This window comes from Callorhinchus milii, unplaced genomic scaffold (assembly GCF_018977255.1).
Source record: "Callorhinchus milii isolate IMCB2004 unplaced genomic scaffold, IMCB_Cmil_1.0 Scaffold16, whole genome shotgun sequence".
In the NCBI taxonomy this organism is placed as follows: Eukaryota; Metazoa; Chordata; class Chondrichthyes; order Chimaeriformes; family Callorhinchidae; genus Callorhinchus; species Callorhinchus milii.
Window position 1 is genome coordinate 13,191,845 of NW_024704757.1, and position 26,766 is coordinate 13,218,610.

Below are 26,766 nucleotides of genomic sequence, written 5' to 3' on the forward strand. Positions count from 1 at the left end.
GGGGGTTTGCGTTAAGGGGGGAAAGTGGTGGCACGAACACCAAACGTGTGCGCGCTTTTTTTTCCCCACACACTCACTCTCTCTCTCTCTCTCTCTCTCTCACACTCACAGAGCCACACAGATCGCTTCCCGAGTGGAGCGGAGTCGCCAACTTGTGCCTTTACTTTTAGTGCAACAGCAGTTGGGACACGAGGCAGGAACTGAACCCGGAGACCCTGAAGGTAACGAGGCTTCACCCCCACACCCCCCCCCCACCGCACCCCCACACCCCCACCCACCGCACCCCAACCCCCCCACCGCACCCCCAACCCCCCCCCCACCCCACCCCCCCCCCCACCGCACCCCAACCCCCCCCCACCCACTGCACCTCACCCAACCCCACCACCGCCCCCCCCGCAACCCCACCCCACCCCAACCACCGCCCCCCCCCAACCCCCCCAAACTACCCTCGAATATCTCAGCTAACAAGAAGGTGAGTGCAAAGAAACGCGAACGAAACCTGGGACCCCCCCACTCCCCCCCCTCCCCCCCCCCCTCCCCCCCTCCCCCCCCCCCCCTCTCCCCCCCTCCCCTCCCCCCCTCCCCTCCCCCCCCCTCCCCCCCTCCCCTCCCCCGAGCAAATGGACGAGTTTGTGTGCGTTTGTGAGTTTGTGTTGTGTTGCATTTCTGGTCGAGAGCGGATGGTTCGGAGGTCTCTGGAAATGGTGCGTTGTTGTTGTTGTCGCCGCCGCCGCGGAGCTACATTGTCGCCGCGTCACCGTCCGCGGCGCCGAGAACTCGATACATTGTCGCCGCATTCGGACACATTGTCGCCGCATTCGGATACATTGTCGCCGCATTCGGACTCATTGTCGCCGCATTCGGACACATTGTCGTCGCATTCGGACACATTGTCGCCGCATTCGGACACATTGTCGCCGCATTCGGACACATTGTCGCCGCATTCGGACACATTGTCGCCGCTGCGCCGCTCTCACAGTGGAGCGCCTCTTTTGTGTAGTGACTGTGCACTGGTGGTCACCGCTGCTCCTGAGCTGCTCTCTCCCCTCTGAGGGGGTATTTGATCAATCAAATCCCGAGTCAGATGTCGGGCCCTGAATTCCTTCTTCTTCCCTTTCTCTTTTCTTTTGCACTTTTATCCTTAAAGTAACTGTCCTTGTTCAAAGCTGTCGGCTGAGGCGCCTTCGTGTTCGAGGCGGTGGGGGGGAGGGGGGAAGGGGGGGAGAGGGGGAAATCCGGCGCTTTTTTTTGGCATGGAAACCGCGATGGTTTTTTTTTTCCGCACCGAATGTAAAGCCTTTTGAGTTTTTTTTGTGTGGGGGGGGGGGGCCGGCGGCGAATCTAGAACCGACACCGTTGGGAATTGCTGAGGTTTCCCGCTTTGCGGTTTGTTGTTTTATTTCGCACCGCGAGCGAGTCGCCATTGCCAACGCGAAACGCCATCGGGACCGTAGTAAAACATGCAGATTTTCCCCCAAATCCTCTAAAAATCGTGTGCAATACCGGGGCGGAGGGCGGGGGGTGGGCGCGGTGTGGAGCAAACAAAATAGCGACTTATAATTTTAAAAAGAACCATTCCCACTGATGAGATTACTAATTGAACACCTCATGAGCTGCAGCTGAGTGTACGTTCTCCTCCACAAGTGAGAAATAAATGTCTGGTGTCGGATGCAAACGAGAACACGACTGCACAGGGAATGTCTGTTCCAGTGTTTCTCACAAAGCCCTATTTTTAAATCCGCCTCTGCCAAGAACATCTCAGCACAGCTGGCAGCAGACTGGTGTCTGGGGAGGACGGATGTCTTGCTCAGATATGATTGTTGGACTTGACTGGGATGGCGATGAAAATTTTAAACTGATGGGATGAAGTCTCTTTTCTGGGTTGAAGTGGAAACCAGGAAGGACGGATGGCCTCCGCCCAGTTCCTAAAGGACTTGGTCCACACTACAAGACTCTCCCATTATTCACCGTCAAGCTGTCAAAGAGGCATGACTGATGCGAGAAAGGTAAATTGCAGGCAGAGGGTGTTCGTCCGAGACTGAGGTTAAAACACATTCTAAGACAATGCAGAGTTTTTGCTTTGCTTCCTGGCTGTAACTGACTGACGAGCTGGAAGCTGTCAATCACTGCTAATTATTATTATTAATATTAATATTAATAGGCAGCCGTTTCCCCATCTTCACTCCGATGACCACAGAAACAAATACCACGAGGTACGCCCTTGGGTGACGAGATCAAATGGGCGTGACCCCCTCAGAGCTCAGACATTCTCACTCTATTCTGGTATTATGCTGTTTTTAGCGCAGAGAAGGTTGAGGTGTTCAACATTACGAAAGGGTTTGCAAGAGTAGACCGGGAGGAACTGTTTCCTCTGGGAGGTGGGTCGGTAACCAAAGGATACAGATTTAAGATAATTGGCAAAAGAACCAGAGGGGAGACGAGGAGATTTTTTTTTTTAACCCGGATCTTTTGTTACGGTCTGGAATGCGCCGCCTGAAACGGCAGTGGAAGCAGATTCGAGAGTAGTTTTCGAAAGGGAATGAAAAGGGGAAAAAATTGCACGGCTATGGGGTAAGAGGGGGAGAGTGGGACGAGTTGGTAGCTCTTTGAAGGAGCTGGTACACGCACGATGGGCCAAACGGCCTCCTTCTGTGTGCTGTAAGATTCTACGATTCTATTCAACTGTTAGCAGCTCATTTTATTGTTCATACTCTGTGAGTTTTTTTTAAAAAAACAAAGCAAATCCAAAGCATGAAATACCTCTTAACCTTCTAGCTATTTTTTCCCCTTCTCCTCCCCCGACGTGACAATCCTCTTAAATGCCCGACGTGACTTTATTTCTCTCTCTAAAACTGCTCAGCTTAACCTAATGTTGAAAAGCTCACTTGAACCGAGGTGCGAAGTTAACGTTTGGTGCACTGAATAAAATGTTGTCGGGAACGTCAGGCGGACAGAGAGAACGCAGCAATATCAAACCGCCTTCGCCAATACAAGCTGGTTTACGTAACATTACCACAACATTAACACGTTCGTAGAATTTCTGTCACGCTGTGTATAGTGAAAAGCCCGACATTGATGCCGACTGTAGAAAAGGGTGTAGCGCACAATGGCTCGGTTTTCCTGAATGGAGAAGTACAACCGCAACTACAAGAAGTACTGTGGTCGTTGGCAAGGGCAACAGTCAAGGAGGGCGAACAAAATGGGAGATATGGATTTTAGACACGTTCACTCGAATAAATATTTTAACAGTGGTGTTCTGCACGTGCACAAAAAGAAAGGCGGTGGAAATGGGAAATTAATTTTCAAATTCAATCTATTTTTTTTGTTAGGCTCGTAAATATGCGACTGTGTTAGTCAGATGCATGTCACACACAAGACACTTGTGGAGCTGTACAGTTCTTGTCTCAGCCGTGAGTCAGTGCTGCTCCTGCTATGCTTTTTTTCTAAAAAAAAAACAGAATGATTTTGTGTTGTTTCTGGGAACGACATTATGGGCATCTGTTTCATCTCAGCTCTGACACTGGGTGTTCCTTTGTGCACAATCTCATCTAAAATGCAGCAATAAGCACAGCAGTTTTGAGCAAAGGCAATTGGGAAGTGTTTGATATATTGGGAACGTTGGTGAATAATTGAACGGGTAATAATTCTACGAAATATATCGGGAGGAAATCGTACCATCTTGAAGAGTTAACAGGATAGTGGTTCGACTTTCAACTATCGAAAAAAATTGTTATCTGAGACTTGTGGCGAAACCATTTTTTTTAACATCACGAATGTATTGTAGTGCTGTTGTAACCTTTCCTCTACATCGGGTATCAGCCTCGCTCAGTTGGTAGCACCTTTGATTCGGAAGTTTGTGGGATCAAGAGATATAACATTTTAAACTCACAGTTCAAGCTGACACTCCAATACAGTAATGGAGGTGTGCTGCGTTGTTGGAAGTGCTGTCCTTCGGATGGAACATTAAGCTGAGGTCTTGTTCGACTGTTCAGGTGGACGTGAAAGATCCCATGGCACAATTCCAAAAAAAGAAGGAAGCTTCTCTTGTGTCCTGGGCGAAAAAAACCCTCATAAAATTGGGATTGGTCACTTCATGGCTGTTTGTAGGATTGAGTTGTTGAGCTTGCGCAGAAGGCTAATGTATATTTTTTATATATAATAAATACAAAATCCATTAATTGCCAAGAAACCTGCCTTTCCGCAGCCTTGCTCTTTGCCGTGCAGAATTGTGAACAGACTTAAACTTTAGTGCATTAAAACACTTACAGAAGGTGGAGGGAAAATAACCTATTAAAATATGGATTAATTGAATCGTGACTCTTTTTATCAGCTTAATGCTTCTTTTTTGCCCTTAATGCTAATTTCAGCATCTGCGCCCCTTCCGAGTGCATCTTTCGCTGCATGATCAGTACCCAACCATGACTCGTGCATCTGATAAGGCAGCGTAACAGGTCATTAAGACTTCTCGCAGCGCTTCACAGAATATATTGTAAAACGAGTTGATTGACTATATAACTTTTGTGGGCAAAATGTGGCAGCCAATTGCGCACAGCAGCGTCCCACAAACAGTCGTGGATTGAGTGACCAAATTATTATTGGTTTTTTTTATGAGGGATTATTATTCCCAGGAAAAGCAATCTGCCGATCAACTAACAACCGGGTTCCTACTTACTGCTAGGCAACAGAGGCGTGTGGAGTAAGGAAACTTGCCCAACATTTCGCCCTGCTGGAATATGACTCATACCTCCCACTCTGCTGCCTCGTACCCTGTATAACCTTGTGACAGAGCACAGAGGACAACTGGAAGAGAGAGGCGCAGTGGGAGGTAAGAGGCAGTGTGAGAGAGCAGGAGCCATGTCTAGCAGCAATAGAGCTTTCTATGGTGAGCCAGCTGTCTTGACACATGCGGAAACTCATCATGATGCTTAAACGTATCCAAGCCAAGCAGGGTTCAGTAAATTATTTTAAGAAGGTATCATTGCATGTTTTGCGTGCATAGTTCAAAGAGACACCAAATGTGATCCGGTTTACAGCCCTCAGATCTCTTACTTTTGCCCTGGGTGGCACTGCTGAAAAAGACAGGGATTTTTCTCCCTTGTGTCATACCCTCCAGGGAAATAGATCGATTATTCACTTCACTTCAATTTGCTGACAGCAAAATGGCTGCCGCATTTGCCCCCAAAAAAGACATGACATGAGACGGTAATTATTGCGAAGGACGTAAAGATATTTCAGCGCTTTTAAACTTCAAGTTGTTGTTAAGACACGGCAATAAAGGGGCGAGTTTAAGAGACGCATTAAACCCTTGTGATGGGGTTTGAAAACCAGCTGAGCGCAGCACAGGTATTGTGTGTAGGGAGTTCATCTGGCTGTTATGTGAGGTTTCCAGTTTGACCAGTTTTTCTACTGAAACAATTGTAATGTGCCTTAAGGTATTTATTCAACTGATAAACATGGGTTGGCTGGTAGAGGATGGAAGAGGAGAGAAATATTTGTAGTCGGTCCACCTAAACCAGAGCTAAAAGTGAATGCTTTTTTGTTCTTGGCACAGAACTTTGAATTTCAGAGTTAACGTAAAACTCTCAAATAAAAGTCTGGTCTGTATAATCACCTAAATTATACATTTGCCCAAGTCCTGTTCAAGAGTTTATATTTCTATGCAAGTCTGACATAACTCATACTTTGCATAAGTCATATTAAACGTATTGATGACATCAGCTCTAGTCACTGTTTGTGAAAGTGAGCTGTTTTTGTGCTGCTGTACTTTTTTGACCAATGTGCATTCTGTCATCTGCATTTAATTTGTACATTTGTGGATCAGCAACGGCTATTGCGGCAAACTGATTGAAAGGAAATTATTGGGCTTTCTCTTTGGGAAAAACTAAGCTTAAAAATCTATCTGCCTCTCGGAATCGGATACAGCCAAGTGCGAGAAGACAAATAGAACACCAAATGTCATGCTACACTGATGTGCAACAACTCCCAACGGATCAAAGGTACAGGTATTATCTTTGTCTGAATCTCCTGCACCTATGGGAATAATATATTCATGCTCGAAATGGAAAATGTCAGGAGTTTTTGTAAGCTAACCATTAGTGTAATTGTGTTTTGCCACAGATCATGTGCTGCATTGCTTCCTTCCTGTTTGTTCTCTGTAGAATTTCTACCTTGGACTAAGCATCGCTCAAGAGAGCATAACTTTGTATTCCAGTTATGACTAATGGATCTTCAAAAATGCAAGTGTGTGTGTGTGTGTGTGTGTATGAAGGATACGTTTGCTATTGAACGATAGCCTATTGGAGTGCTAAATAAAGAGAAAAATCGTCAGTGCTGAAAATTTGTAGTAAAAACAGAAATGGGAGAAATTCACAGGAGTTGTTGACTGAATTGTTGTGGATTTTGTTCCAATTCCGATCTAACAGATTGCTAGACTATGTGGGGCGTCTCTTACTGACATAGTGTAGCATAATATGAATTTGCCTCACTGCAGCAGTGAGGAATTAAAGAATCTGCATCGTTCCAATAAATTGAGGATATCACAGAAGCATTAGCGTGCTTGCATTTCTAGCAGCTTGAATTTATATACTGTCTTTCCTGTATGTGTGTGTGTGGGGGGTGGGGTGGGCAGGGAGTTAATTATCATAGAGTGCTTCTAGGAGACAAATGGCTGTGACTAGGAGACAAACTGAAAGGTGAATGCCTCGACAACTCCTGGTGAATCCAAGCTACAGACCTGGATTCAAAATGCATGGGTTACGATATGACTGACCTGCTAAAATCTGCATTTCTACCGACGTGTATATTTTGCTAAAGTGGTAAGTTCATTTGTAATGGAGTGTCTTTTTCCTGATAACGATCAGCCTGATAGCAGCGCAAGTCTTGCCAATAAGACTGGTCGCAGCATGAGTGATCAAATACACCAAATTTCACTTTTGAGCAATCAACTGTTGAGCAACTCTGGAATTGGCCAAAGGTCTCAATTGAAACCGAGCTGATTAGGTTGCTAGGAAGTAGGGTGTGGAATGTGTCTGTACAGATATTGGAGGAAAATACTGCTTTTTGTCTGCCGATGTATGGTGGATCTTAACCTCTTCTTTCTAACACTGATTTGCAAACATTAGCAGAAGACATTGCCATCAAGTATGATTCACTCCAATTGCTTTACTAAAATACTATGTGTCGCATCAGAAGCTGACCACACTTTCGCAAGTTCTGTCTGGGTTCTAAGATGTGTGTAACAGGTCTTGCCCTTGAATACATGTTCCTCCCGTGTTTACTTCCTCTGTATGTTTCATTTGGTTGAATTTAATAAGTGATCAGCAGTGTGCAGACTCTTTGTTCCATATCACCCCCCCCCCCCCCACTCATCCATTACGACTTGGCTCCCAAATTGTTTATCCTCTGCTCCCTTCCCTTTATCCAGAAACTAATCCACATCCACGGAAAAACGTTCTGTTCTTCAGAGAGAGAGAGAGAGAGAGAGAGCGAGGAATAACACGTCTACAGGGTGATTTAGGTTGTCAAATATTTGTTTCACTCGGAATATATCTTGCAACACTTCTCAAAATAACATGCCTCAGTCTACAGGAACAGATGCTCCCAGGGCTTTCTCATTGAAGGTCCAATTTTTGGAAGGCTGGAGCACAAATAGAAACTAAAAATATACTGTGTGTATATAAACAACCTGGCCTGGGAGTATTCGGTTTACAACTGTAACAATAGGTTTCACGCTTGTTCCCCTTTTTTTTGTTTCCAGAATGTAAGACCTGGACTTGGGGGAAAATGTTTGCTGGGGTGAAATTTACAGCGTTTCATAATGTGTTCCTTGTGTTAACTATGCTGATGAACTCTTTAAGAAACGCAGCACATATCATCCCTTTGTCTGCAGTAGTGATGCACTATTCACCATGAGTACACGGTAACACTTTAGATGCTCCGAGGGTTGGGAAGAGGGAGAAGGGAGGGAGAAGGGAGGGAGGGAGGGGAAGTAGAATGGCTGAATGATTTGTGTAAGTATCTTTCAAATAATGGAACTAAGAACTGCATAAGTACTTACTTTTGGATTTTTTAAAAAAATAATTTGCAAGGAATGTCCGAATCTGGTTATTACATCTGCCTTCATCACCTCCAGGCTCGACTATACAAACGTCCCGCTTGTTGGCCTTCCCAACTCCTCCCTCCACAGGCTGCAGATAATCCAGAACTCTGCAGCCCGTGTCCTCTCCCGCACCAAACTCCGTGACCCCATCTCCCCCATTCTCGCCCGACTCCATTGGTTCCCTATCCATCAGAGGATCCAATTCAAGATCCTGGTCCTCACATGCAAAGCCCTCCATGGCCTCGCCCCACCCTACCTCTGCGACCTCCTAACCCCCTACCAACCCGCCCGTTCCCTCCGCTCAGCCGGCTCCGGCTGCTTCACATCCCCCGACCCACCCACCCCACCATCGGCGGGAGAGCCTTCAGCCACTCTGCCCCCAAGCTCTGGAATTCCATCCCCCAGTCACTCGGCCTCGCCCCCTCCTTAGCCTCCTTCAAGTCCCGGCTCAAGACCCTCCTCTTCGACCATGCCATCGGCCACCCCCCTTCCCCTCCCCTCCCTTCCCCACCCCTGACCCCAGCTCGGGTCTGAAATGCTGTCCTCTGTCCAGCGCCTTGGGACGTGCTCCCGACGTGAAAGGCGCTAAACAAATGTAATGTAATGTTGTTGTTGTTCAAGGGGCTATTTTGTTAGCAATTTGAAAGATTGTATATTCCAAGAATGAGATCGGTTTGATAATCGTAAGTGGGCAATTTTGGTTTACATAACTTGAACGTGCAACCATTAAAACTGGCATGATCTAAAAGCTAAGTCTTTAAATACACACGAGGCACTTTATTTCCAAACCTTCCCGTTCAGGCTGCAAGCCAGAAACAATGTGGGCGCATTATCACATATTGTAATTACACAGCTTCGTATGAATCTTTCCAGATCTTTGTTGTGCCACTTAATTGGAAACCCTCTGAGATATCTACAGTTTATCTGTAGTTCCAGGAATCTGTTTTTGCCTTGGTGTTGTCTGACTGAGTTGCACTGAAAATTGATAGCGTCACAAGGGAAGGAAGTCGGCTGAAGCACCTTGAACTGTGGAGCAAGGGGACTGAGATAGCAGTGTTTTGAGAGAAAATGTAAGCTGTAGTTACAGGAGGAACTTAAATTGGAGGGATAGATTTAACGTGACCTTGAGTCTCAGAGGGTGTGTTTATTCCAGGTGCTGGGTTAAGGGACATAACGGGGTGAGAAAAGGACTTATAAGGAGAGGCAAAAACAGCCACAGGTCACTGTTCGTGTATGTATGATCAAACGCTGTAGAACAGAGGTCCAGCAGTTAACCAATTGGAGCAGAACCTAAAGGTAAATTTTATGATTTCTTCTTTTCCCACTTCTTTTGGCCCCAATGCAATATAACAATCCTGGATCCTGTGTTTTTTATAACTGAATGCTAACCACACGTTTGTAACATCTTTGTTTTCAAAAGTATTTCATGAAGGTATTGTCCATTTTAAGTCAAATTTGTTGACCAAAACTTGGCTAGCGTTTTGAGTATGGGCATGTTGGAATCTGTCTGTGAATGCTAGCAGAACAGCTGATGTGAAAAAGATCTACTGTAATTATATTGCCAAAAGATTGTAATATATAGGATCGTGTTTCTTTAATTCTTCGATCACAATGCTAATTAGAACTGCTGTTATACTAGGATAAAGGAAGCTATCTGAGAAATCTTGCAAAGGCTAAGGGCGTGACTTAGCTACGAAGGAAATAAAGGCAAAGTTCATGGTTGATAAATTTTGCAATTTACAACTGACGTTTTAAAGAATAGTCAGGACAGTTAAAAGCTTCAGGACATCCTCCTGACATGAAAGGTGCTATTGTATGTAAATGTAAACTTGTCATTGTATTAAATCAATTCATTTTGCAATACATTGATCACTGTCAAAAGTGAAAATAGCAACAATAAATTACATTACTGTAGTGCCTTTCACGTGGAGAGGATGTCCCAAGGAGCTGGACACACAGGAATTTGGACCTGAGCTGGGGGGGTGGGATCAGGAGGGGTGGAGGGTAGCGAGTGTAGGAGGGTGACTGAAGCTGCAGTCGAAGAGAAGGGTCTTGAGATGTGCCTTGAAGGAGGCAAAGGAGGAAGCAAGTCAAAAGGACTGTGGGGTCCAAAAGTTAGGGGCAGAGGCAGAAGGCCTGACTGCCGATGGTTAGGCGGGGGACATGGAGCAAGCCGGTTGAGTGGAGGGAGCGGACAGGTCGATATGATCAATAAACATTGGGTAAACACTTTAAATAGCCTTTCAGTTCCAAATCTTGACATTTCTGGCCATTTCAATGGATGTGCACGTGTGTTAGTTTACTGAACCATTCTCACTCGGTTTATTTCCAACACTCTGGCCTCTTGCCTAATACCAGACTCCACGTTTTGTGAAATTTGAAACCGGAGAGGAAGGTGCCTTCTGTACATTCATAGACGACAGTCTGTCTGGTTGTCGTGTATTCACATATTGGTTATTCAGGATGATCTCCTTCTAATCTAGATTAATATTGATATTAAAATACATTTCCCTTGAGATACGGGTCTTTTGCAAAGCCATAAAATGGTGACTCAGTATTTTTCAGAAGCCATTGCCCAAAACTATAGTGTAATAATCCTTACATTTGATACAGTGCCTTGTATCACATTGTCGAAACCTCTCCAAAGAGCGTCAAGATTTTAAACTGTGAAATGGGACTGTATTTCTAGGCAAAGGCAAAACATTGATAACCGCAGTACCAGCAGCTTTGTATTGACTCATTAGCTTCAAGGACAAAACTGGGAAGTCAATGGACAAGGTCTATAATTAGATGAGACTGAATGTGATGTGTTGAAGTGTGGGTATATTCAGACAGGTTAGTTAGTGATGTACAATTGTTGTGTGTGCGCCAGGTTGTCATTGAACAACCAGAACACTTGAGATGTTTTGAATGCCGCAGCCTGACCAACATTTGAAGTCGCTTTAGTCAGAAGTCGCAGCGACATTGGCATTTTGATCGGTTTCATTCTGTGCATTGTCGTAAAAGTGTCTAACCACATTGCAAGCCGTGGATTGCTGTGTGGAAACAATTAGCAGGTGGGGCAATATGCAGGGGTAATGGGAGATTGGCCACTGACAGCGCTTGTGTGTGGAATGTACTGAACCATTTTGAACGTGCGAAGGTCGCACTCGCTTAATGTGTAGCAGGGTTTGAGTTTTCCAGCTGGGCTCCACTTCCAGACACTTGCTCCCTCTGGAACATTGCCCCGGAGTGTATTTTCTTTACGTGGGAACCGATATGGTAGCTGTTGGTAGTTATTTGACTGTGAAGCTCAATTGTGTTCTGAGATTTATGGCAATAGCTCGGGTTTCCTCAGCTGAGATTGGCTAGTTGATTGAACAAGTTGAACAAATTGCCCTTCGTATTGAGTCTGGTGAAGTTCCACACTGGACAGTCTCCAGTTTAAGCGCTCTGGGACTCGACCCTACGTGAGGGGTGCTATATAAATGCAAGTTGTTGCTGTTGTCTCTACCAGCTGAGCTATTGGCGAGACGCTCCTAACACTTGTTAGTCCTGTACAAATATTATCTGGCTCAAATGCCACTTAAATCCATCTGCTTTAATGTTGTGCCATCCCTACCCTTTTCTTCCATCACTTTTGCCGTGTTGATCAGAGCCCTCCATTCAGTGCAAATGAGGTAGTGTTGTCATCTCCAAAGGCAGTTACTGCGGTGTCCTCCAATGTGGCTATCGGCCAAAACAAATCAAACCCGGCCCCAACCACAACCTACTGATGTTGGGTGGGATGCACCGGTTGCAGTGGAAGCACTGTGAAAAATCTGGTGCGAAATTAAAACCTGCGAAAGCAAAGGGAAGCTGCCAGAAAACGTAATTGTTTTGGCTCTGCTCATCCCACTTTCAGATGGTTATCGCTGTTTATGCGCAACCGGTGGCTTGACTTTGCTGTTATGCAGACGTTTGCTTTCCAGCCCAATCAGCTGATTTCCTGATTAAACCAGACCCCTAGCATCAATGGCATCAACAAATATCTGGAATCTCCTGGTCAGCAATAATCCCCAGCAGGAAATAACTGGGTAGTTTTATCATTGCGAAGATTGTGACCTCGGCTAACTCGCCTTTTATAAATGTTGAGTTTGGGCTGACTCTGTTGTTCGCCAGCGCTGTAACTTGCCTGTTATTAAATTTGCGGATACAGTGCGCGGGTGTGTATGATCAATGTCATGCATGGCATTTGCACAGGGTTATGTACGGTGGTAATTTGAGTGCTTGCCGTTCATTTCGCATGGGAATGAAGAATCACTGACTTGGTTTTGAAGATGCTTTGCTTTAAATCTTCGTTAATGTAATGGGGGCGGGAGGAGGGTTGCAAAGAAGCTCAAAAGGCCAGTTTTATGCACTTCTTTAAAGCACTTCTGACATATTCCACAATGTAAAGTAAATATATTATATTGGTGGTTTGTTCCATGCCAGGTATTCCTCAAGTAAGAATTTATTTTCTCCTCTCTCCGATGCTACAGTTCGTTTAAAGATCCTGTGGCGTTATCTGAAAGAAGGGATTCCGTCCCAGTGTCCTGGCCAATCGTTCTGAATCACTTACCTTCCAGCTGTTTTGCGAGACAGAACCTGCCTAGAGATATGCAGTCACTAAATGTGACGTTAAAGTTTTGACATTGTAGGCACTATATCCAATGAAGGATTGTTATTACTTCTACAAACGAGCAATTTCAGCAACTCAACGGGAGCTCCGTTGGCAAATTCCAGTTTGGAGTCCGAAAGAATTCAGTAGATGTAGTGTTTGAAATGGCCATCAGATCTGGAGTCAGTTTTGTGGACTCTTTGTCCTTTTTCCACTCGACCCGAGGAACCACATCGTGAGGTGGTCCCTTTACGAAGGTTAATTTTTAAGCTGTGTTTGTTTGCCTTAGAGCCCAGCTTTTCTCGGGTTGTTTTTACAGCGCAAGTACCTGAAACAATAGGACATTAGCCGCTCTTGTTTGTGCTCCATTGTGTGCTGCCGACAAGCGTGGGCAGATCATAAAAGACGTGAATGGTCAGCAAGTCCTTTTGCAGCCAGTCATGTGATTAGTCCATGTTACAGTGAGTAATGGAAAACAGCTTCCCATCTAAACGTTGGTATCTATAGACTGTTTCTACACGACTGCTTAAATCATAGGATTTTACAGTTGTCAAACGAGGCCGTTCAGCCCACCGTGGCTGTGCCGGCTTTCTGACAGAGATGTCCTATTAGTCCCACTCCCCTGGTCTTTCTGTTTTAAGTCCAATACCTGTCCAGCTCCCTTTTCAAAAGCGTGTCAGTTTGATCTGTTGGAGTGGCAGGTTTATTTTCTTCCACATTCTGACCAAAGAGTTGATTGATTTGAGGGCTGTAAACCCCAGCAACTGAGCCTCCAGCTTTGGCATCTTGTGGCTGTGCCTCTCGGTGTAGATTCTCGGTGTATAAGCATCAGCAAAGGGGCATCAGACCCTCTTATATTTGGGGGAGGGTGGAGGAATTCAGAATGGTACATGATAAAGATGGCTACCGCGTGCTCTTTTGTGAACGTAAGCGTTTTATGCACCACGTTTAAATACGTGTCTACGCAGGATCCCTTCATGGTGTGATTAATAATAGATCCATTCTGTTGGGTCAATACATACACACACACACACACACACACTGCTTTTTTCAGGTTTCGTGCAGTAAACTCTTGTGAAAGAAGCCCTAATAATTAACACGCGTTACTGTATTAGAAGTACGGTTGACTTGATTGACCGCTTAATTTACCGCCAGCTTCTAATGGACTGAAAAACTGCAGTGGCTCAGAAAACGCCACCCCCCCCGCACGCCCACACCTCCCCAACACTCTTCCCTTTTTTTGATTTTTCGCTTAAATGAATGGAATTCCTGCTGGAATACCCCGATTGTGTGCGATTCAATGCCCGTCAACCTGAACATAGGCCGTTACATTTCCAGAGGTTGCGTTGGGTCTCTATAAGAAATGAGTAATTCTATTAGCGTTTTGATTTAGTGTCTTCCACAGGCGCGATTCCAAAACTACGTCCTGAACATCTGGAACACTCTCCCTCTATCCCTCCACCTTGTCCCTTCCTTCCCCAACTTGAGGTCACGTCTGAAGACCTTCCTCTTCGACCGTGCCTACGGTCACCTCCCCCCCCCCCCCCCCCCCCCCCGGCTCAGCGTCATGCTTCTCCAGTGTGAATCGCTCTGGGACACTACCCTGCTTGAGGTGTGCGGTGGGGGCAACACAAATGCAAGTTGTTGTTATTGTGGAGTCCTGTAGCTCAGTGGTTAGAGCACTCGCTTTGCAAGTGAGAGACCTGAGTTCAATTCCAGGCAGAGGGCCAAACCTTGGGCAAGTTTCCTTACTCCACACAGAGCCTAATAATAATCCCTCCAAAACAATAATAAATTGGTCATTTTCAATCCACGACTGTTTGTGAGACATTGCTGTGCGCAATTGGCTGCCGCGTTTCGCCCACAAATATACAGTCAATTCACTTTACAGCGTATTCTGTGAAGCGCTTTGAGACGTCGAGAAGACGTGAAAAGTGCTATATCAAATGCAAGGATTATTATATATTATTATTGACATGATGGGTATTTCCAGCATTTGATGTTTTTGTTTCCGGTTTCTGGCATTGGCAATCTTTTCTGTTTCTTGAGCAGTTGTTTCCTTCCTGTTCCGCGCCTCCCTCCCTCCCCCCCCCTCACCCCAACCCACACCAGACGTCTGGACAGATTTTTTTCAGATCGCACACACTGCTCTCACTGCGAGTCTTGTGTTGAAAAGCCATAAAGAATGACGTTGTTCTTGTTGCTAGGTTCCTCAGGGCTGGGCTATTATGTTGTCACCTCGTGGTGCACACAAGAAGAGAGCGTTTTTCTGTACAGGAATCAGACGAGAGATTGGTTCACCACTGCAAAATGTTAAAGTGAACGCTATAGGTTGTGTGTTGTCCTCACACCAGGGCTCCAGGGGTGGCTTTGCAGTGCATTGTGTTGTGGAGCTGGTCTCCCCAGCGCCACTATTCAAACGATACAGCTCATTTTGAAGTCCTGAATGAAAACCTTCGTCGTCTCTCAGCTGGAGTTCCTTCCTCATCTTTCTGATGCCCAGTATTCATCATAAATGCATTAAAACGCTCGAAGAGTGGCGATTTCCACTCAATCCGTGACTGTTTTGCGGGACGCTGCTGTGCGCAATTGTCTGCCGAGTTTCACCCACAAAATATACAGCCGATTCACTTTACAGTATATTCTGTGAAGCGCTTTGAGGCGTCTCGAAGACGTGATAAGATGCTATTTCGAATGTAAGGATTATTATTTTTTTTTAAAAAAAGTTTTTGACAAATGATGGTGTCGAGGGCGAGAATCTTACCTTTCCATCCCTGGAAGCAAAGCTTTGATCGAAGCCCAACCGTATGAAACTCCTCTTTTCTTTCTTGCTTCCCTGGAGGATTCTGAGGGAAAATGGCTTATCCCTGAGTTTATAATGTACGTGGATCCACCTGTAGAAAATGTACTAAACATTCTGATTCACAGGGACGTGTTAAATGGCATGAGATAAAAATATTATGCTCATAATGCAGTTCATATTGTCGTCATATCCAACGTAGTGCAGTAAATCCTTCGTATAGAGACGGCAAAAGGTTAACCAGGAAATGAAATGTGTTATGTTGGCAGATGACAGACCTGGTGTGCAGTGCTGGAACAAGATAAATGTGTGGGAAGGGTGTTATTTTAGATATCAGTCGCACAACAATATAAAAGGGGGTGCAAGGAGACAGATTTGCTGCAGAATTCACAATCCTGTCTGCAATGTAATGTTAGCTTTCCTTTTGCCTTTAATTTCCACAGGTTAATTCCGTTTAAGTGAGAACTACGATTACCGATTCTTTGGAAATGGCTTCCGACTCCACATCTCCAGTCCATCCGCCGACCTCTCTATCTCCATCAGGTCTTCACCTCCCAGAAAGTCTGACAGAGCGGGCGCGCTCCCCCTCCCCAATGAGGGGCTTCCTCATCCCCAGCCCACTGCCAACTCGCAGGACCAGGACGATCTCTGCGTAAGTAATAGCAATAACAATCATATTAATCCTTACATTTGATGCAGTGCTTCATCATGTCATCCCAATGGGTCAAGAAGCTTCAGAGGGTTTACTGTAAAGTGTATGTAACTCTGTATTTTGTAGGTGAACATGGCAGTCAATTTGTGCTCAGTAAATATCCAACACACCGCCATTATGTGATTGACCAGTTTTTATCTGAAGGTTTGTTAGGCAGGACACCAGGAGAAACTCCTTTCTCTTAACTAATAGTTTGGTTTCTTCTAATATGAGCAAGGAAGTGTGATCATTTATTTCCCTGGGGTTTAATTAGTGTCGTTAAATCGCTCCGGCTTTGCGATAGGCCACGGGTTGCCTTAAGGATTCTCAGGGTTGGATCCCATCTTAAAAAAAATTGTTTAAAATAAAATCAGTGGGTATTGGGATTAGTGAGATTAGTCTGACTCTGCCCCACAATTAGTCTTGTGATACACAAAATGTACATCAGAGGTTTAGCTGATTGTATTCACGATGTGTCTCCATCAATCCTCATATTTACTGTTCATTGCCCATTTCAATTTGTTGGCATGGTATTGGTTGGAATATGATCCCTCAACCACCAGCATCAAGGATTAACCAGGGTACGACCGCAACTGTTTTTATGGACAAATGTTCAAGTCTAAATCTGCTAAATCATTCAACCTGTATAGCATATTTCCGTTTTAATTTCTGCAAGAAATCTTGCCAGGAAAGATTTATATCCGGCGCTTCTAACTTCCTGTATCTTATTTCTGAAACCACCTTGTCGAACTTCCACTGTTAAATCGAATAAGAATAATTTCTATGCAAAGAATGCCTGTGCACCATAACGATGCTATAAAGGTAATAGACTGCTTGCTGAGTGAAGTGAATATATCTGTGACCTGCCCAATGTAATGGTCTACCATGTATGGTATGTGTAGCAGAGCTGTTTACGTTTATATGTTTCTCACCCAGGGCTGCACGAGCAGCAGAAGGACCCACTTACAAAGGGATCTGTAAGTGCTTTTCCCGTTCGAAAGGCCATGGGTTCCTCACCCCTGCAAATGGTGACCCGGACATCTTCGTGCACATCTCAGAGTAAGTCTACCTCAAAAAAAAAAACTGCTTCACATTTGCACTTTCACGCTGATATAATTTGGAGGTAATCGAATGGTATTCTCAGATTCCCAGATAGTTGAGCGCCTTTGAAACTGTCTGCTGTGTGAAATTTACTTTTCGTTCAGTTCAGGCAAATCTGTTTTATTTATCATCACGCTCTCTCATCTCTGATTGCAATATTTGCTTTCTACTCTTATTGTCAGCAGTGATGAATGCACCCTGCAAATTCAGCCAAACTGAATTAATGTGACCGGTGATGCATTATAATTTAGAGAATTGTATGTGAGGGAAATTCCTATTTGGGCTGTGGTATCTCATCTGCTCTTAAAAACAATTATAGCTGAGTTGCTGCACTGTTATTTTTATAGATTGATTTTGAACCTATTGATTTTTTTTTTTTCACGCACATTAAATTTTTCGTGAAATCCTTCGGCTTGTGGAGTCCTGTAGCTCAGTGGTTAGAGCACTCGCTTTGCAAGCGAGAGACTTGAGTTCAGTTCCAGGCAGAGGGCGAAACCTTGGGCAAGTTTCCTTACTCCACACAGAGCCTAATAATAATCCCTCCAAAACCAAAAACAATAATAAATTGGTCATTTTCAATCTACGACTGTTTGTGGGACATTGCTGTGCGCAATTGGCTGCCGCGTTCGCCCACAAATATACAGTCAATTCACTTTACAGTGTGTTCTGTGAAGCGCTTTGGGACGTCCTCCCGACGTGAAAAGCGCTATATCAAATGCAAGGATTATTATTATTATTGTGGGAGCTAGAGAGATCAGTCGGACAGATAGCAGACTAACAGTAAGAGTAGTATTCTTTCCATATTCTGAATTTGGTGATTGTAAGATTGATATTGGAAGGGATTGCGACAACTTGTAACTACTATAACTGCAACAATTTATACAAGTGCTTTCATGTCTGGAAGAAGTCTCAAAGTGCTTCAAATAGCTGACTGGAAACTCAAGGGGGTGAATACTGACAAAAGTACTAGAACTTGGACAAGGAGCTAATTAAAAACTCATTAGCTATTGATGCAATTTACAACCCAAAGGGCACTGTTCATATGTTTTCCTCAAGACCATTGGGTCAAGGACCAATTTGTTCTTCAAAGTTGTGGATCTATCGTGTGGTTAGAAAAAGTTTTCTGCAGTGCAGCAGCGTTGGTAAGTGCATACCAAAAACAATATCAAAATACTTAATCTTCAAACACAACTGATGGAACCATCAGATTTATCTCGTAGAAAGGCGTTTGAAATGTGTGTTGTCAAATTGTTTTGAACCAGTTTGGATTTGGACCAATTTATCCTTTGAGTCCTTCCTTTGGCTCCTGCTGGACCCCCACTTGCTGTTCATCTTGGGAACGAATAGTCAAACTGCAGCCACTATCACAGTGTAAATAAATCCCATCCATGTACAAGCTATGCGCTGTGTTCAAAAGCAGAAACTTCAAGGGTATTCTTACGATTCCAATTATTTCACCAATTTCCATAGGGGCTTTTGAATTGTAAGGCAACTTTGCAATCATTCTCTTAATACAATTTTCAAGAGTATTATTGACTGTTAATTTGATTCAGTTGCCATGGCTGCAAGCATTTGATATATTGCAGTTTGGCTGCAGACTGCACAATTACCGCTGCGCAGGACACTAGAACTCCTAGGGTTTGTCACAACTGCAGGAGACGAACAAGTCTCATCTGACAATCACAGGATTGAGGTGGGAGTGCTGTGTGAGACGTGCCGAGATGACTCAAATTAACCTTTGTCCTTCTTGAAGGAACAGAAACCTACGGGTCCCCGTTTACTTTACGATTTGGAGATTAATGACTTAGAAAAAGGCTCGTTCAACGTGTAATTGGGAAAATGATTCACGGAGTGCTGCTTATTAAAAACGTGATCCTGTGGAAATCAGTGAGCATTTATTGAAGTGGCTATTTTCTTTTCATTTTTTTAAAAAAAAGGAGATCTAGAATTGTAGCAACAATTTGCATCTATGTAGAACCTTTAACATAAAATAAATACCTGGAGGTTGTTCAGTACCTTTTACGTATAAAGTAAAGGGTTCAAAGCACTTTGAATAGAGACGTCTCCTTTTTGTGTTGGCTTCAAATTTTTCCAAATGCAAACACCGCAGAGTAAAACTGAGGCAGTTTTTTGCCTGTCTTGTAACATGGATCCAGAGATGGTGCTTTTCCTCTCGTTTATGCCCAGTCGTTGTTTGCTTGTCAAAGCAATTTTATGCAGGAAAAAGTGCCTCAGATTATCGCATTAAAAAAACCTGTGTATAAATCTGATGCGAGTCGCAATTTGCGCCGCTGAAACTCTTCTACCAAAGTTGCTTTGAGAAGCATGTTGACGTGATATAAATTCAAACGTATGTTCAACACTTCAGCTTCCACTGAGAAATGATCCCTTAATTCTTATCATTGAATTCTTCGATGAAGTAGCGGAGAGGGTTGATGAAGCTAGTGCAGTTGATGTTGTTTACGTGGACTTTCAAAAGGTGTTTGATTAATAATAATAATAATCCTTGCATTTGATAAAGTGCCTTTCACACCAGGACGATGTTTCAAAGCATTTCACAGGATTTACTGTAAAGTGGAATGACTGTGTTTTGCAGTTGAACATTGGGGGTGAGGATAGGTTCCACCTTTGGGCAATCTTTAACATTTAAACCCTAGATAACGCGGCACTCCTCGGCCTCTGGATTTACAATTGCTGTTCAAAATCATTCTCACCATCTCCCCACTCCTAATCTCTTCAACTGTTGGAAATGATGTCTCATCCCTTCCAGCAGCAGTCTGCACCGGGCATCAATAATCTCAACAGTAATTGCTCGAGTTTGAGAAGCAATAGGTTGAAAATTAACCTGACCTTGAATGACCGCCTTCAGGAAGGAAAAACAGATGGAAACTGATTATTTAATTATGTGCCCTTGATACACACAATGTATATTTTAATAGCTTTTGGCCTGCAAGCCCTTTTCAAACAGATGGTTAATCTAAAGTCCCCGATTATTAAATGTCCATCCAGACGTTGAGATATTCTCTTATTTTTAAACAATTCATCTTGCTCATCGGGTGGTTAATTTCCCAATCTTGGATGGTTTGAATCTTTACTTTCTCAAGTGTGTTCTGTTAACAGATTCAGAATCCTAGCATTTGATACAGCCCTTTTCACATTGAGAAGACGTCTCAAAGCGCTTCACAGGATTTACTGTAAAGCCTAGTAACTGTATTGATTTGTAGGTGAATGAGGCAGTCAATTTGCACACTGCAATATTGCACAAACAACTATGAAGTGAATGATCTTTGATGGATCTTCAAGTTGTGTCAAACTGAAGTCATTCCTACTCTGGCCTTCTCTATATTTAAAACAAAAGATGTTTGTAATGCATGATCTCGACCACTGGACCCATTAAAATATACAGGGGAATTTAATCTTGCCTTTCGAAAATGTGTGTCTGGACTTTTTATGGGAAAACTCTTCTACTGTTGACGCTCAGTGTGGCAACTGGTCACTCTGGATTGGATATTGGTTCAGACAGGTTGCAGACTAAATCTTTCTTCCCAAGTGAATCCCAGAATAACAGTTTCATTCAGTAGTCAATGAACACTGCCCAGAGTTTGGTAAGACATGTTTGGTATGTGAATTGCTGATGTTAACAATGTGGTGACTATGCAATGGAAACAGTTATCTGCTGACGCTCCCATTCGATGTATCTTCAATCTCTATTTGATTTGAATGATTGAGCTTCTCTGTATTAAACCACAACACACAAATCTTCACATCGGGCTCTGAAACCACGTGTTCTGTTTCTAAAACTGTCCGTAACGTTTCAGTTCCTATTTACTGAAACAATGCTTCTGTATTGTTTAAGATTAGACAATGTACAATAGGGTTTTTTGTTTGGAAAGCGTACAAAACTTCTGTATAAAGAATTAAAATTCAGTCAGTCTGTTGCTATGTAAACCCATTTGCCACTTGGCAAATGTTGGGTTATTTTGTGTTTTTTTTAAAAAAAAAATCTTTTTTAAGTTGGACATAATATAAAACTTATTATGGTTAGATTCTGGTTTATTTCTCTGAAAGCAGACAAGCAATCGCAAAGTACATCCAGTGCAAACTAATCTTTCTGTTCCACACGTTCGACCTGCAGTCAACCATTAAAATCAATCTTTGTCCTGCCTGTGCATGGTGCTACTTAACTGAGCACAATTTTCGATAATGTCTTTGTGTTTTAGTGCCGTGTTGTCGAATGTGCCTCATTGCTTAAGCCGATGTGTCAACAGACAGCAACAACCTTGAAAACGAACATAAATAACAGATTCAATGAGGATTTTTCTTCAGAGGGAAGAGCGGGTGTAAAGAGTAACTCAAATCATTTACAGGCTGTTGAACAGTTAATCCTAGATGTTACAATAGGAGATATCTGAAGCCTCATAAGTTCCTTAGTTTCAATGCTACTTGGTAGAGAGGGTCTGGAGGCAGACATTTTGATCGGAGCACCTTCTCTAAGATATCTTGGTATCTGTTTGTCCCTTTTTTTTCTCTCTCTCGCACTGTTCTAACCACTAGTTGTAAAAAACCTAAACTAGAGTTAAGGAAGACGTGCAGATGTTGCCCTTGAGAACATTTCAAGCAATTGAATAGAAAATGTTTTCAGTTTAATAATTTTAACTCCTGATCTGCTCACATAGTAACCTTTAATCCACAAAGATCAATTAAAATTGGGGGAAGTGCGGAGGAAGTGACACAGTCGGGAATTAAACTGCTTGAGCCCAGGTGTATTCCAATAACTGTTAATACCATACACACACTCTCAACTTATAGATCTTCACTTTGTGTATTTTTTTTAGCCAATTAAAGTGTGAATTATTGAAATAATTGCATTGAAAGGAAGACAGGAATAGCTTCCTCTTTGTACAAAGAGTTTGATTTTTTTTGTTGCTTTGACTCTGCTCTGGTATTTTGGAGCTGTAATGAAATTCAATTTGCCAGGTATTTGTGCGAGTCTATATATAGTTAATTGCTTGTTAACCCTAGACTCCTAAAGGCAGTTAGTTGTTTGAGAGGTTTCTTTGTAGTGTTACTTTATTTTTTGTTTTAAAAAAAAAAGTATGAATTCCACAGCAACTCTCTCTCTTCCCATCCACAACGACAAATCCTACTTTGTGTGTATCGGGCCCTTCACGTTGGAAAGATGTCCCAGGGCGCTGGACAATCAGAGGTTTGGGACCCGAGCTGGGAGTTGGGGGGGTCAGGAGTGGGTGGGGGTGGTCGAAAGCACGGTCGAAGGGGAAGATCTTTAGATGGGACTTCAATGGAGGTAAGAGAGGGGATGAGGCGGAAGGATTGCGGGATGGAGTTCCGGAATGTGAGGGCAGAGATGCTGAATGCCCGACCGCTAATGGTGGGGCGGGAAGTGCGGGGGACCTGGAGCAGGCTGGTGTCCGCTGAGCGGAGGGAGCGGGGGGGGGGGGGACAGGCTGATTATGGGGTTATCAATACAGATCAAATGCATCTCCCGTCAATCGGCGACTTGACTCGCATTCAGGCATTGCATAACCGGACTATTTTATTATATAGGTTGACATCAAATTTCCAGAGAGAAAGACTGATCTTTATGTGGTGTTTGGTAAAATGTAAAAAATCTTTTTTTGGGGGGGGGGGGCAGCGATGTTTGCAATACCCCACGCATTACATTAACATTGCATTACTTTTTGCAACCCATTAAAAAATGAAGGTAGCTTCTATAGCTTTCAGCAATATTTTATTAAGCTGCTAATTAATGATGGTCTTTCAGGATCTCTTTATTTTGTAGGAATCAGTAATTTGACTTCTATTCAATGTGTTTGATATACAGTACGGCTTAAATCGAGTAAGATCACTGTAGACAAGGGAAGAATCTTGGTACAAGTACAGGGTTTTTAATGTTTACTTCATTATTTTTAACCACTTCTGAGGTAGATGTGGTGAAAAAACATGACCAGCGTAGAAATGGAAGCAGACATATTCTTCGTCATTGTAGCTTTCATTCATCATTTCCCAGAGCCAAGCAGAGCTCTGCACTGGTGCAGCTAAGTGCAAAAATATTGCTTGGCTGACTAGTTGTTTGTTTAAACAAAAGCCTGTTTGTGCAACTGGCTCATAAGTAACGTGTGTGTGTGTGTATATATAACGGTCTCTGGTGGCTCAATGGAACAGAACCTGGATTGAGACCTGTAGCTTTCATTGATAACAGAGGGTGATATGAATCCAAGTGTAAAGCCCCTCTCCAATGTGTTTTCAGCAGCTCTGCTTCAGCACAAATCGCTTTTGCAATCGTGGCAATTGAAACCCAATTTACACCTTTTTTTTTAGTTTGCAGCAAGTTGCTTTGCAGAGTGATGCTTAAACAACATAGAGAAAAAGAACTTGGCCGTCTTCAGATAAGCGATGTTGTCTAATCTGATTCCCCAGTAAGATTCCCGAGTTACAAATTGGGACTTTTTCCAATAAAAGTATGTTTCTAGGTCACACTGACCCATGTGAATTCCACTATCTCATCAGAGCAGAATTCCCGTGGGTCAGTTCAGGCCATTTCCAGTTCTGATGCGGGAATCTCGTTAGAAATTACTGATTTTCAGATGCCAACGTACTGAGATTTAGAAATCTTCATTGCAGAATTTAAATAGCTTGTCTAATTGTAAATCGGGAGCAAAAGGATCATATAATACATAGTACCATAAAAAAATTAATCTGCAGTAAGTATAATAGTTCAAAGTGTAGGCGTACAATATGAGAATTGATACTTCATGCCATCATTTGACAAAATGGTTCTGATCAAGATGCTGTAAAACAAACTCGCATCCTGTGTTGGCAAAAGTTTGGCTTCTTAATCGCACAGACGAAACATTGGGGGTTGTTCTGGTGCTTACCGGCATGTACCAGCTCCCACCTGCAAGTTCAACATCATTAAATATTGCAAAAAAAAAGATCTGCTGCTGATAACAGCTTTAGAGTCAACTATTTTCCACAGAGCAGAGTTGCAGCAGCCTACCCACAGGCTGAAACTTCAGGAGTGAGTCACATAGACATTGCATCAGGTGGGGTCAGACCCAAGGCTTGGTATATTATGCCTTTACATAATGCGCAATGTTCTTTATCCACAGTGTGATTTTAGAGCTGATGGAAATCTTGAAATTTTGCAGTTCACCAACTTATCTGCAAAGACAAACCGTATATTGTAACCGCTCTCGGACCATATATAGAGACTCACTGTAGTTTGTTTATTAATAGCGTTTCCTAATTCTCACTCACCACACAACTCCTGGCAGGTTCTACACTTAGCTTTTTCTGAATAAAAAAACCATTGTATCCTCCTTAACTCGAGTATGTTCTTTTTTTTTCTGCCACTAGTATTGAAGGAGAATATGTGCCAATGGAAGGCGATGAGGTTTCTTACAAGGTCTGCAACATTCCTCCTAAAAACCAGAAGCTGCAGGCCGTGGAAGTGGTGATCACCCACCTCGCACCGGGATCGAAACACGAAACGTGGTCGGGTCATGTCTTCAGTTCCTAAAGATGCTGAGACGTCCTCTCCAGCAGAAGAGGAGCTTCATACGTTTCGACGTGAGCCAATACCCGAGTGAAATGTTTATGCTGTGTGCATTCTAACAGATTACTTGCAGAACTACAAACTGGTAATTTTTACAAAACTTTTAAGACCCTTCCCCTTACCCCGCCCAAGAATTGTGCTTTGAGCGATTCATTAGAGTAGTTGGTTGCATTTCCAATTACTTTACTGATAACACTTCCAGGAAATGCTGTCTCAGCCAGTGAATATAGGTGTGAAGCTTTCCATTGGGGATCCATGTTTCAGCATTTCGTTTCGTTTCTAGTCCCACCTGTAGAATGTGCAGCGTTTTGAGAAGGTGGGTAACTTGTTCCAAGACCTCTCCAAATCGATCACTAGAGGATTTGAGAGCAGTTTTGGGAATGACTTCCTCTAAATTCTCTCACCATTCCTTTATCCAGCCTCATTAATCCATTGAATACAATTCAAAGGATACAGAAGATAAAAATTCAAGGTATTAATCTCAGGTAGTGGGTTTTTGTGACTGCTGTGATATATTGCTTTGCCTTCTTGCTGTCGTACAGTATATAGTTACCCTTAAACCCTTGATGGGATTACTATCTAACGATCACATCCAGGTGATTTGTTACTCGGTATGCATTTGAGTAAACTGTGCCATGTGCATGAACTAAACTTTTCTCAACGCCTTCCCCCAATCAGTTTTATTTTAATTCTATCTTGTACATTCATGTTCACCATATTAAGAATCCCACTTTAACATTACTGATATGTGTAGTATTTTATACTTAATACCGTGCCCAAACTTTTTGGCATGTTGGTTTATGTAATGGGAGATCATCCATCGGGCTTGAATCGTTTTCTGAGCCTGTTACTAGCTGGCATTAAAAGGCAAGATTCTAGATAAAAAGATAAGGATTCGCTGAAACATATTGACTAACAGTTCTTGATTTGGTGTGCAGTATCAAAGATCAAGAGCAATCGATTTACTGTGGAAATGAATTTGAATATTTTCTTGATTATAGCCTTTTGAAACAATTAAAGTATGTGCATGAGGTTCACATTAACAGATAGTTTGACTAAGGTGGTAGTGTTTTTTTAACTGCACCACAAGAAGCATTATTCTGTGCCTTTCTCATTATCCTCATGTTGTGGGAAGAATATTTTAATTTGCAGGTCCCTCAGTGCCTTATTCTTCTGATAACACTACTGTCTTTTGAAGCCCCAGGCAAGCATGAATGCATTTTACCCTTTTGATAAATGACTGAAGTCATTGCTCTGTATTTACAGATCTATACACTTAATATACTTTAGCATGTGTTGTACGATTTAAAATCCACTACATTTACCAATTGTAATTAAGTTTTGAACCAACGTGTTAAAAGATCAGGAATAATGTGTAATGGAAATGTAATGTTTTGGGAATTTATTTTTCTGCCACTTTGAAGATCACAATTGTTTTTCAGATGGTAATTCAATCTGTAAGGATGGTCTGTGATAAATGTAATGCTGAAAACTTGTTGTGGGTGTGAATACAACTTAAGTGCATTTGAATAAAGGGGAAAATATGATCTGTTGTTTTATTTTTAGTGTACATATAATATATATATTTAAACTGGAATATTTAAAAAGTTGCTCGTTTCAGCCTTTGTCTGAAATAACATGGTTTTAAACCAGGTCATTATACAAACAATAGATATAAATAAAGATGTGAATGCAGGCATGGTGAACTACTCTATTACAGGTTGTTTTAATCTGTTGGAACAAAATGCACTTTATCCTGAGACGCACAGCGTAATTCAATTAGTGACATCTTGTGTAGGGGGAACATGCTGAGCAGGGTCCAGGTTTTATCCCTGGAGAGGTGAGTACAGCTCGCAAGTCAAAGTCTGCTGCTCTTGCTGAC

The 26,766-nt window shown here is 43.0% G+C and overlaps 1 protein-coding gene across 8 annotated transcripts; it reads left to right on the forward strand.

Moving 5' to 3' along the window:
• On the forward strand, positions 1 to 26,431 carry carhsp1 (calcium regulated heat stable protein 1). 8 transcript variants are annotated; one of them, XM_007893764.2, is made up of 6 exons: positions 4,785 to 4,825; positions 5,923 to 5,996; positions 9,252 to 9,394; positions 15,960 to 16,168; positions 17,144 to 17,266; positions 24,686 to 26,431. In XM_007893764.2, the coding sequence occupies exons 4-6, from the start codon at positions 16,005 to 16,007 to the stop codon at positions 24,846 to 24,848; spliced, it is 450 nt and encodes a 149-aa protein (XP_007891955.1). In that variant the 5' UTR covers positions 4,785 to 4,825; positions 5,923 to 5,996; positions 9,252 to 9,394; positions 15,960 to 16,004; the 3' UTR covers positions 24,849 to 26,431. The 8 variants fall into 8 exon arrangements, with proteins under 8 accessions (XP_042196869.1, XP_007891958.1, XP_007891960.1 ...); XM_007893766.2 differs by lacking the exon at positions 9,252 to 9,394; XM_007893765.2 differs by lacking the exons at positions 4,785 to 4,825; positions 5,923 to 5,996 and adding an exon at positions 6,618 to 6,815.
• Positions 26,432 to 26,766: the final 335 nt, after the last annotated feature.